Source organism: Psammomys obesus, unplaced genomic scaffold (assembly GCF_907164565.1).
Source record: "Psammomys obesus unplaced genomic scaffold, mPsaObe1.curated_primary_1811, whole genome shotgun sequence".
Taxonomy (NCBI): domain Eukaryota; kingdom Metazoa; phylum Chordata; class Mammalia; order Rodentia; family Muridae; genus Psammomys; species Psammomys obesus.
The window spans coordinates 9,355,718-9,367,982 of NW_026585580.1; the positions used below are offsets into that span (position 1 = coordinate 9,355,718).

At 38.4% G+C, this 12,265-nt stretch overlaps 1 protein-coding gene across 1 annotated transcript in view; it reads left to right on the top strand.

Moving 5' to 3' along the window:
- Positions 1-6,217, top strand: part of Lgsn (lengsin, lens protein with glutamine synthetase domain) — a 23,774-nt gene extending 17,557 nt beyond the window's left edge. Inside the window, exons 4-5 of the mRNA XM_055608261.1 lie at positions 353-519; positions 4,882-6,217. Of these exons, the coding sequence (XP_055464236.1) occupies positions 353-519; positions 4,882-6,081 (1,367 nt within the window). The 3' untranslated portion in view covers positions 6,082-6,217. The remainder of the gene's footprint in view (positions 1-352; positions 520-4,881) is intronic.
- Positions 6,218-12,265: the final 6,048 nt, after the last annotated feature.

A 12,265-nucleotide genomic window follows, 5' to 3' on the forward strand; every position in this document is an offset into this window, starting at 1 on the left:
CTTTCTTTCTTTCTTTCTTTCTTTCTTTCTTTCTTTCTTTCTTTCTTCCTTCCTTCTTTCTTTCTCTCCTTTTTGCTAATTTTCATGAGCAAGTGTTTTCGGCAAGCACTATGATGTCACCATCTTAGGCTGGCAAGTCTTAACTGATGAACAGATCCTTAGGGTGCTTAGATAGTGCTCTTTTCATGACTGTGAAGGCAGGTGAGAGAGAGGTAAGAGCTCTGTGTGAATTTATGTTCTACATGATAGACATATGTCACTCTTGCTTGTAACCCTGTGACTAATTCACTATGTCTGCTCTTCTGCCTTTTGGTCCATCCTGATCTAGTGACTTTAAATCGTTACTCTACAGATCACACCAGGGACAATGCTCAGATTTTGACCCCGCCTCAACTTTCTTCTAGAATGAAACACATTAAACAAGAAATGGCCAAAAATCACCTCCAGTTTGTACGATTTGAAGCAACAGACTTGCATGGTGTCTCCAGATCTAAGAGCATCCCTGCACAGTTTTTTCAAGTGAGTTTTACAGTTATGATGAGTGTGGTTTTATGACCATTTGAAAGCAAATGCTCTTTATTACTCATCTGCATTTTCTTATAATCTACACAGTAATTTGAGCTGAAAAGCACTAATTTTTTTTCTTTTTTTGCTATTTTCCTTTTTCTTCCCCATACGCATTATTGCTCCCCAAGGAGATAAATGCACAATAGCAATTCCTTTACCCAATAGAAATGGGAAACTAATTAAGGCTGGTTATTTCAGTCCTTGTGCCTTGAATAATTGCACTCTACAGAACTATCTTTTCTTTTCATACTGCAATTATAAAGATTATATTTTATTTGACATGAGAAAATTGCAACCCAAGACCCAAGAGCAAACATGAAAGGTAGAAATGATTAAACAGAGATGATTTTCTAGATAAAAAAGCATATCCTTTCAGCTATAATTCAGATATGAAAATACCCAGTTGTTGTTAGATGGCTTAATGAATTACATTTTGAAAACAGTGACATCAAGCAATATTGCATTTGTGGATATGTTTTCGATTTTTCTAGGGTTGTTTTGTTTACTTTACACCATGTTTATTTTAGTGACGGATATGTTGGGATTATTAAACATCAAGTTTGCTGGGAAGGGATTTTAGACAATATGAATCTTTAAGAAAATATGAAAGTTAAAGCATCCTGGGAATTATAAATATCAAATTGTCAAGTCTTTTGTTCTGGTGAAATGGGTTATTTTCAAAACAGTTTTTAGAAAAGTTGAACAGTTTAAATATCTTTCTTAGAAAATTTTTTAGGAACTTTTTAGGTTCAAAAGGTAAAGGTGCTTGTCATTAAGCCTGAAAAACCTGAGTTCAGTCTCTTGACTCCACATGGTGGAAATAGAGAACTAGTTTTAACAGGTTGTCCTCTGACCACCGCCTACCACACACAAAAACACACACACCCTTACACACACGATCAATCAATCAATGATTTAAAAGTATTTGGTTTTGTGTGTAAATAGCCTAGCAATGTTGTTTTTCTCTAAATTCATTTAAGAACTCTACCTTTTAGTTAATTCTGATAAGAAAATGGGAAATTACTATGTGCAGGACCAGAAGATAATTCACATAAATCTCTTTTAACCAATGAGAAATCACAATTGGCATTTCAGACACTTGCCTGAGACCTCAACATGAACCTTGTATGTTTTCAGAAAATTCTAATAATTTGTTTCACTAGTGGATCTTGTAAACTAAGTACTTAGACCACTACTCCAGTGCTTCAGTGAAACACATTTCCTAAAGAAATAGAGCCCATCCTTTGTCTTATTACATTTGCTGAAGACTGATTTCATTGAAATAAAAGAAAATATCTGTGTTTAAAACTACTATTGAATGCCCAGATCCTCGCAGCTCGGTGAACAATAAAGAAAGGATACATATCACTATTCTAAAAAACAAAACAAAACAAAACAAAACAAAACAAAACAAACCTACTATTGAAAATATTTGTTTTCTTACATATCAAAAGTACTTTTCCTCCCTGACTTGGCTTGGAGAGAATTGTTTTATTCTGAGAATTTGATGTAAGTCAACACATATCCTTTTCATTGGTGTGTTTATTTTTAGCCTCCCATTTTCAAATTCCTACCTGTGGCCTTAGTTCATTATTCTTTTGTTCAAACTTTATAATCATAGAGAATGTATCGTTAAGCAAAACACTTTGAATTCACTTTGGAACTTTTGAAGGTATAAATCACTAGTATTTGTATCACAAAATAAATGTGTTTGGCATCCACTTCTGGAGTCAACCCTGAAGTGTGCCTAATGTAGCTAGTGAGGCTTCAGGGGAGAAAACAATGTTTTCCTTTGCAAGTGGCTATCAGTAGCAGACATCTTGGTTAGGGGAGGGAGTTCAGGTTCACTTCTTCTCAGCACTGGGGTTACAAAAATAATTTTAAATCATTTTTATTTATGGAAATAAAGTACCAAATCAAAATCACTAAGTTATATTAATAATGACTAGAAGAGCTAACATAATGTCTTTATTTATAAAGAAAAACTGTCTCAAACTGTATCAGCAGGCAGCCTCAATGCTGAGACACTAGACCTCGATCCATCTCTTAACAGTTCCGTGGTAACTTTTTTTCTGTATCTACTGCCTTCAGCTCAGCTTTAATCCTTCTTTTATCCTTTATCGGAACTAAGTGTTGCTTCTCATTTTAAATGCAAACGTTGATTAAAAAAAACCAAAAAAGACATCATTGGCTGAAACTAAAGAGGTCAAAGAGGAAACTGATGATTATTTTTTTATAATTTTTTATTTTTTATTATTAGTTACATTTTATTAACTCTGTATCCCAGCTGTATCCTGCTCCCTCATTCCCTCCCAAACCCTCCCTCCCTCATCTCCTCCCTGCCCCTTTCCAAGTCCACTGATAGGGGGCGACCTCCTCCCCATTCATTTGACCTTGTTTTATCAGGTATCTTCAGGACTGGATGCAAAGTCCTCCTCTGTGGCCTAGCAGGACTGCTTCTCCCTTGGGGGTGAGGAGGTCAAAGAGCCTGCCATTGAGTTCCTGTCAGAGATAGTCCCTGTTCCCCTTATTATGGGAAACCAAACTGCTGATTAATTTGGCATCTCCGCTGTTTTAGAAAGTTTCATGTGTGCCTGGCATTGTGCTAAATGCCTTACAGGCTAAATTAGCACTTTCAACCTTTCAACAAACTTACAGTGTCTTGTTCTTTTAAAGGGCTGATTTGATTTAAATTATATACGGATGACGTGATTTCTATCCTAGATTTAGTAAAAGTATGATATATTAATAATTCTTGAGTTGTTTCAAAAGGTAGCTTTCATTGTTCTCCAAGTAATAGGTGTCATAGTTTAAACTTAACCTGCAAAAATTTCTATTAATTCAGAGTGATCTGGCTTGAAGTATGAACCAATTTTGGCGCTTCAGTATTCTCCATATATATATATATTATATATATAATATATATATAATTTAAGATAATTTATTATCATGACAGTTATTAATATACAGAGTAACTATATAGTCATACAGAAATTTATTCATGTCTCACATCAAATGGAGAATGGTTAGAATTCTGCTACATGTCCAAAACTATAAAGAAAAAGATTAAACAAGAGTGCTCTGAAACTTACAGATGAAATAGCCTAACACATAAAGTGTGACTTCGCTGTTCTTCCAGTTTGCAAAGGACTGCTGGAGTCCAATGGTGAACATCTCGGAAGTCCTGGCAAATGGGGTCTGAGGCAGCTGTCCCATGTCCTGGCTAGACCACAGTCTCCTCTTCAGCAGAGCTGTAGGATTCTTTCTGTAGAGTCCCGAGAGTCATCTGGGGGTTACAACAGAATAGAGCACAATCATGACTTGACTTGTCTCTTTTCTAATGGGCTGATATCAATATTTGATATTTACCCAGAAAGGAGAGAACTGGATAGTATAGTGGATCTATTTATTACTGCATTATTCACAATAATTAGAAATAGACTTAACCTAGATTGGTATTGATAGAGGAAAGGATGAAGAAAATGTGCTGCTCAGATATAAACAGTACATTATTTGGACACAAAAAGAATTAAACCGTATAACATGCTGCAGAATGGGTGAAACAGGAGCATATTAAGTGGAATAAGTTAGATACAGAAACAAACACTTTCACACACAGATACTAAAATGTTGCTCTAAATAGGATGGTGAGTAGAAGAGGCTAAAGTGGAAGGGAATGGAGGGATGTAATGGAGGAAGACTGGTTAATAAGCACGGGAACACTGATAAGAGTTCTAGTTCTCTGACACAGTGTGGTGAGTATAGCTCATAATGACATGTTATATATTATTGGCAATGGGACCTTTGTGATCAGGAAACATTGTTTATATGTATGGGATGATCACAATGTGCTCCTTAAATATATAAAGTAAAAATAAAATAAATGAACAATAAAATACAGTACAAGTCAAAGGAAAGCCTTACCTGAGGGTCTTAGAAACTGTACTATAAAATAAAATGCCTGATAAAGTATATTTGTTTATAACAATTGAAAATGCTTTCACACAGTTACAAACCCTTGTCTTTTGCTGTGTAGTGCCTTTCTTTATCTTAAAGCATTTATTTATGGCTGTGTGAAACACTTATGGCTGTTCTTCACATCTAAGAGCATATCAAGGTTTGTATTAAAATATTAATAATTGTAAAAAGGCCCTGAAGGAGAAAACAGTTCTTTCGTGATTTAAGTATTGGATATTTATTCTGAATTATAAAAACTTTACCCGACAGTTAATGTTAACTGACAGATACGAAGCTTCCATTTCTTATTATCAAGATTGATCTTCCCTGTTTTGTCTTCATGTTTTTCTTCTTCAGGAAAAAGTGGTCCACGGTGTTTTCATGCCCCGTGGTTATCTGGAATTGATGCCGAACCCTAAGGACAATGAGCTGAATCACATAAGAGCCACATGCTTCAATAGTGACATAGTCCTCATGCCAGAGCTGGCGACCTTCAGAGTCTTGCCATGGGCTGAGAGGACCGCGCGTGTGATATGTGACACCTTCACGGTGACCGGTGAGCCTCTGCTGACGTCTCCCAGGTACATCGCCAAGAAGCAGCTGCGCCAGTTGCAGGACGCTGGCTACTCCCTGCTGTCCGCCTTCATCTATGACTTCTGCATTTTTGCTGTGCCCGAAGTGATCAACTCAAAGACCATATCTTTTCCTGCCTCGACATTGCTGAATAACCATGACCAGCCCTTCATGCAGGAGCTGGTTGACGGCCTGTATCACACTGGGGCCAATGTGGAGAGCTTCTCCTCTTCTACCAGGCCTGGGCAGATGGAGATCAGCTTCCTCTCTGAGTTTGGCATTAGCTCAGCTGATAACGCGTTCACGCTCAGAGCAGGTGTCAAAGAAGTGGCCAGGAAATACAATTACATAGCCAGCCTAGTAATTGAGACCGGCTTCTGCAATTCAGGAATTTTGTCCCACAGTGTCTGGGATGTGGGCGGGAAGACAAACATATTCTGCAGTGGTTCTGGGGTGGAGCGGCTCACGCTCACGGGGAAGAAGTGGTTAGCAGGCCTCCTGAAGCACGCTGCTGCTCTCAGCTGCCTCATGGCCCCTGCTGTCAGCTGCCGAAAGCGTTACTGCAAGGACAGCAGAGACCTGAAGGACAGCGTGCCCACCACGTGGGGATACAACGACAACAGCTGTGCCTTGAATATCAAGTGTCACGGTGAAAAAGGCACCCAGATAGAAAATAAACTAGGTTCAGCGACCGCGAACCCTTACCTGGTGCTGGCCGCCACTGTGGCTGCAGGCTTGGATGGACTTCAGAGCAGTGATGGTGTTGCGGCTGGTTCAGACGAGAGCGAGGATCTTTATCTGCCAGAACCTTCCGAGATCCCTTTGAAGATGGAAGATGCCCTGGCGGCCTTGGAGCAAGATCAGTGTCTGAAGCAGGCTCTGGGAGAGACTTTCATACGCTATTTTGTTGCCATGAAGAAGTACGAATTGGAAAATGAAGAAACAGATGCAGAAGGAAATAAATTCCTGGAGTATTTTATATAAGATGGAATTCTCCACTTTAGAGATGTTATTAGGACCAGAGGCTACTATGTCAGGAAGAAAAGACTGAGCCTTTGTAATTAACAACACTGGACATCTTCTGCCTCCCCCCTCCCCCCACGATGGATTACTGGGCAGATGAAATGGGACTGCTGAGAGTCTGATCTCAGACATAAGCAATAAATTTGTGGTGAAGCAGCATATGCAAAGTTACTCTGCCTTACCTTCTGTCAACTCCTTTGTGCGGTTAGCCTCGGCTGTGTTTGGGTCCTGCCTTTAGTCACACATTAAAGAAAGACGTAAGCATTAGAAAACAGAATTTTAAAGACTAGGGTAAAAAGAAGAAATAAGATCTTAAGGATAGACATAGGTTTTTCTTACCAGGGAGGCAGAGATGTTAGCTCAGTCTTATTAGTGAAAACATGTTGAGCTTGGCTTTGCATCGCTATGATGGATTTTAACATATCAAGTTGCACAAAGTAGGGCATGACAGGCTACAGAAGTTCTCCCTTCACTTTCCACACTTCTTTCTCACCTTTTGAAAGGTGATCTCTGTGGTACCTGATTCTTTGTCCCATCATTTCAGACTTAAAAAGTGGTAGAAGCCTTTCTTTAAACAATGCACGGTACACAGAGGTTGGAAGGGGGCTGCATTGCTCCATTCTTTGAAAGCAGACATCCGTTTGGAATGTCTCTGCTCTGCAGAGCCACAGAATGACTGCCTGCACAGCCGAGGCTCTGTCTGCAGCTCCAGTGCACACTTAAATTACTAATTACATTGCCACAGAGGTTGGTGTTTCTAGTCTCCAGAGACTAGAAAATGTTCCAGGCCTTTCTTTGACTGTGATAATATTGCAACTTATCACCGAAATTTAGCGTCTCTTGGGAACAAGTCCAATATCTACTTACTTGCAAATGAAAACATTGTTCCACTGCTTAGGATCAAATAGGAGATTTTATGTTCAATTAAAACTGGCTGTGGTCTCAATTTAGATGGCAAACTCTTAAGGAGAATGCTAGAATTTAGCTTCACTCCTCTTGTTAAAGTTCTTCACTCCTAGTAAATGGTGAAAGTCAGTGTGCCCTTCACTGATTGTTAGCCGACTCTCATCTTCCAGCAGAAGACACGTGTATGGAAACAGAATAAAATCCACACATGGAGTAAGAGTTAGAGGGAACTAACACACGGTGAGAAGAAAGTGAGGCTCAGAGCATGAAATTCTGTTTGCAGTAATAAAAGTTCAGTGTGTCACTTGGGAAGAAACAATGAAAACCAAAGTGGTTTCTGAGCCTCTGCTGTACTGAATGTGCTGCTGTTATTAAGTTCAGCCAGAGACCGAGGTGGAGCAGTTTACACAAGCCCTAGCTAGGTTCCTTGGAGGACAAAAGCAGGTGTCTTGCCTTCTCCCTTCTGTTTTTACCCTTTATGCTGACTGGTCCCTAGAACATGAGGCTAGCCAGTTTCTTCTAGAAGGTACAGTGATGAAATATTGACAACAAAGCACCATGTTTCTTTGTGTGTGTGTGTGTGTGTGTGTGTGTGTGTGTTGGGAATTGGGGGATAAAAGACAGAGATAAAAGACCCAGCAAAAGATAGTTTCTGAAAACTTTACATTTCTGGGGCTGGGGGTGGGGATCTGTGTTAATTAGAGGGATCCATTCATGCAAAAAATTGTACTATTTCTTACTCTAATAGAACTGTATAGAATCTTTTAACTTCACAGGCCTTAATGAAACTTGTGTAGTGTTTTTCTTGGTTTTACTACTGTGAGTATGAGATGCTATAAAAACTCTACTAATCACAATGTTTTCAGTCTTTATTTCATTGTCTTTATAACATTATCAGCATAATTTAAAAAGTACAGTATGCAAGGTCCCATTGTGAGGGGATTACATAATTGGGAAAGTTATCATTCTAGGTTTATGGTGGTTAGTCAGCAGAAAACATTAAACAACATATTACAAGTCAGTTCCATAGCATGCATTGGTATGGCAGCCTCCATAGCAACCTACATTAGATGTGTGTAATTGTATACTTTTGTTCCTTAAAAAAAAAGTCAAAGGTGAGCACTGGACAAGACAGTGTAGGAGTAAGGAAAACTTGGGTAGAGTAAATATAAATTTTTAGTTAATTCTTTTTCTATTTCTTTTTCCTCTAATCCTGATCTTCCCACTGAGGAGCAAGGCCTGTTCTGCTACTGCCTCTGTGTTCCTGGTCTGCAGGGACCAGAAATCCATTTTTGTGTGATAAGCCAGGGGAGACCAAGTCAGAAAAAAATTGGTAGGCCACGGAAGAGCTTGGAATCTGTGTGTCTTACGGAGAATAGAACAAATTTTCCCCCTCCAAATGTAGGCCCTATGCTGGAAAAAAAAAAAAAAAAAAAAAAAACACAAAACATTTAGAAGAGTGTTTTATAGCTTGAAAAGGATGCCTTTTGAATCCCCTTACAGAAATTGCTTTCTTATTTTCATTTGCCATAATTGTTCTAATCAAAGTTTAGGAGAAATGTGATTCCTGAATTTAAAGTTGGTTATTAAATGGGTATACGTAAGACTCTAAATTAAAAACTACGCTTCAAGAGTAAAAACTAAAACATTAGCATAATAAAAAGTTACTATTTAAAGGATATTTTAGAATCTAAAATTTTAGAATCTAAAATCTAGAATCTAAAATTCTGTTTTAATATTCTGTGAATCACAGTAAAGCTTGAAACAGTGGTTTTGAAGGTGGTGAAGGATAAAACTTGGAGTCATGCGGTAAATCCTGAACATGTTGGCTACACAGCGCAGTTAGATGTTCACTGATGTACCTTCAGCCACGTGCTAACCAGAGAAGCCTTACCAATGTTTGTGATGCATGGTATTGGTCAGAATCATTAGTAGAGGGGTTTCTGTTCCAGGTGTTAGAACATCTGCCTCTAAACATCTCCTGTGTTAACTATGATTCCTTCTGTTGCCTGAAACAGACTCCACACATTTCCTGATTGGGGTGTGAATTCTGAGAATGAAGAACACATGTCTTTCCACATTTGTCTTTAGATACCTTATTCCCTGAGTTAGTTCTAGACTTGGGAGATGTCAGTCAAGTAGGGCATAAAGAAACCCATACAGCAATACTGTCCTAGTACCACGTAATGTACACATATTCATTTGTCCAGAGACAGGGAGGGGAGAGTAACACAGCACAGCTACAGGAAGCAGCGATTCACAGTTTTATTGGCCGTGAGGTGTGTTTTCCTTTAGAACTCTCCTATTTCTAGAAACTCTCAAGGAAACAACTTTTGGTTGGCTTGTTGGAGATTATATTAAACAGTTGCAGGGAAATTGTCATGGTTTTGGTACAAGAAACTTTTCAAATTTTTTTTTCCTGTGCAATGCCTCCTTGTGGATTCTGTCTCTCAGAAAAGAAGTGAGAATCTCACCTTTTCAGTTTCTCTTGCAGCCAAGGTATAAGAACCGCCAATCAGGCGCAGACGGGGAACCTATGTGAAGCCCATAGTAAGTAAGCTTGAGTGAGCCGGGAATGACAGGCATCAAAGTGTCAGCATCCTGCTGGTGACACCAGGTGGGGCTGCTGCCAGTGATGGCTCCCATAGGTCTCGGGAGCATCAGGAATAACTTCCAAACCTTCATTTCTGGGCCTTTCCAGTTCTGTGAATTAGTGGACATTTTAAAGGATATGTTCTTCTCTATTTAACGTTATCTATATCTATATCATCTATAACTACATCTATATAAAACACAGTACCATATACACTATATAATATATTCCTCTCTATTATATTAATATACACATTCTGTATATGGTACTTTAAATAGAGAGGAATATACATTATATATATAATATATATGTAATGGAAGCATAGTTTCTAAAAACATAGTTTCTAAAAGGAAGTGCAAGAAACAAGAAATGCGTGTTTATTAGAGGCGGGATAATTTAATGCTTATACTAGATTCAGAGTAAACGAAGGTCTATTCATCCCGAGAACATAACATTCATTATCTAAGTGCTTTCTCCTTTATTGGCCCTGCAGTTTTGTGAGAAATGTACATGTTTATGTTAGAAATGAGAGTGTAAGATTCAGAGAAGAGAGAGCTAGAAGAATTGGAACCAAATCCTCATGTCCATTCTGCCTGTTTTGGTCTCTATGCTATTCCTCAATGCCATGGACTATACATTCCCAGCAGCAATGACAATTATCCTAAGGGTTTTCTGTCAGTTTTAAGGTTCTATGCACCAAATACAGGCAGATACTGAAGTAACTGGACCTTTCCCTGTGTCAAATGTGGCTCCTGTGGCTTTAGTCAATATGCCTGACTACAAATGAAGAGGAACTGCTCAATATGTCCAGTAACCCTCTAGGACAGAAAACCCGTCACAGAGGAACAGCATGCTTTGAAACCATTTCGGACACTTCTCAAAGAGCAGAAGTTTAAACATCAAATAATTCTGTAAATGTTTGAACATAAAAATTACCTTGCTGAAATTTCTGCAAGTTTTAAGAATTTGAACTGATTCCATTTCAATTATGTTTTCATTGTTAGATATAATCTTCAGCAAATACTCAGAATTCATTGGGAGCATGAATGATTGGAATCTTCTGTCTGGCTGTTTAAGTAGTGGTAGATTGAGACCATTGACTTAGGGGCCAACCAAATGACTCAGTGGGTAAAGGCGCTTGCTGCCAAGGTTGACGAAGTGAGTTTGACCTTCACAACTCACATGGAAGAAAGAGAGAACGGATTTCACAAACTGTTGGGCTTTCATGTCTGACTTCCATGTGAGCCATGATACGTACACCTCTTATGAATGAATGAAGAAATAAATAAACGGAATGAATAAAGAGGAATATAGATGGACTATCAGTGATAACATAAATGGAGGGGAAGATATTTTAAAGGGGATGGCATTGCCACCCAACAAAGAGAATAGGAGAGGTTGCTTTCTTTCCTAGATTAGGATTTTTTTATTGGCCACATTAATTTCATCCAGAAAGAAAGGAAACTAATCAATAACCCCAAGCATTCAATATTGTGCAACTGCTGACATGTGATTCACTTTACAGGCATTGGTTATCAATTCATGAGGCTTGGACAGAAAACGTGAACAAATGGCCGCACGCTAATTTCCAAACATAAGCTAGAGGGCAGCAATGTACTGTTAAACAGCCATTGAGTGCGGGCGCGCAGCAGTCCTCACAAAGCTCAGTATTAAATGCTAAAGCAACCAAATCGTCAATGAAGGGAAATGGAAAAGATGTATTAGGTATTCCGACGCCATAAAGAAATTTCCAGTCCCGTGACTTGCATTTGAATATATTTTGCTTAATAGATATTAAATGCATGCAACAAGAGAAGAGACAGTAGCCCTGGAAGGATACAGCACCACTGATACTTCAGGGCATATTCAAGAGATGTTAATAAGAAGCCATAGAAGCGTTAGTTGAATTATGTGCTGTTTTATGTTAATATAGCTTCCTTAAATTCTGTATGGATTTGCACTCAATCTGGAACAGATAGGTCTGAAAAGAGCTAAGAATTTTTATTCCACCAGTCTAAAAACATTTTATCATTTAATTCTTCATATTTAATGACCTGTGGAGAAGATGATAGAAAACCATGGCTGCAACTTTTCCTTAGCTGGAGTTTCATTTAAATGGACTATATTATGAACCTATAAAAGCGTCAACAAAATAAATTATACAAAAATACCAAATTAAAATGATTATTAAAACATGCTAGTTTTTCTTTCTCTGATCATTAGAGAAGTGCCTATCAACTAAATTTTTGTGAAAGAAACAGAATTACGTCTGAAGTGAAAGGGAATATAGATGTCAAGTTATATGGAAGTTGGACACTGAATAGCGTTTGTATTCAGTGTATTGACAATTGTTTCAGAGAGACATTTGTATTCAATGTGCAGACCATTGTCTTAGAGAGACATTTGTATGCAAGTTATTGAGGGGATGGGAGCAAAAAAGAAAACATGTTTGTATCATGAAAATGTTCCACACAGCCGAGAGAAGAAGGTACATGTCTAAATGTCTACAGACAGAGCACAGAGCTTATACGTTAGGAGGCAGAGAAAACAGTGCAGAGGTGTTATCGATCCAATGACATTAAGGTATTGTCGGGGTCACAGATTTCCTTGGCTTCACCCATATTTCCCCTTGGAGCACAGGGTTCA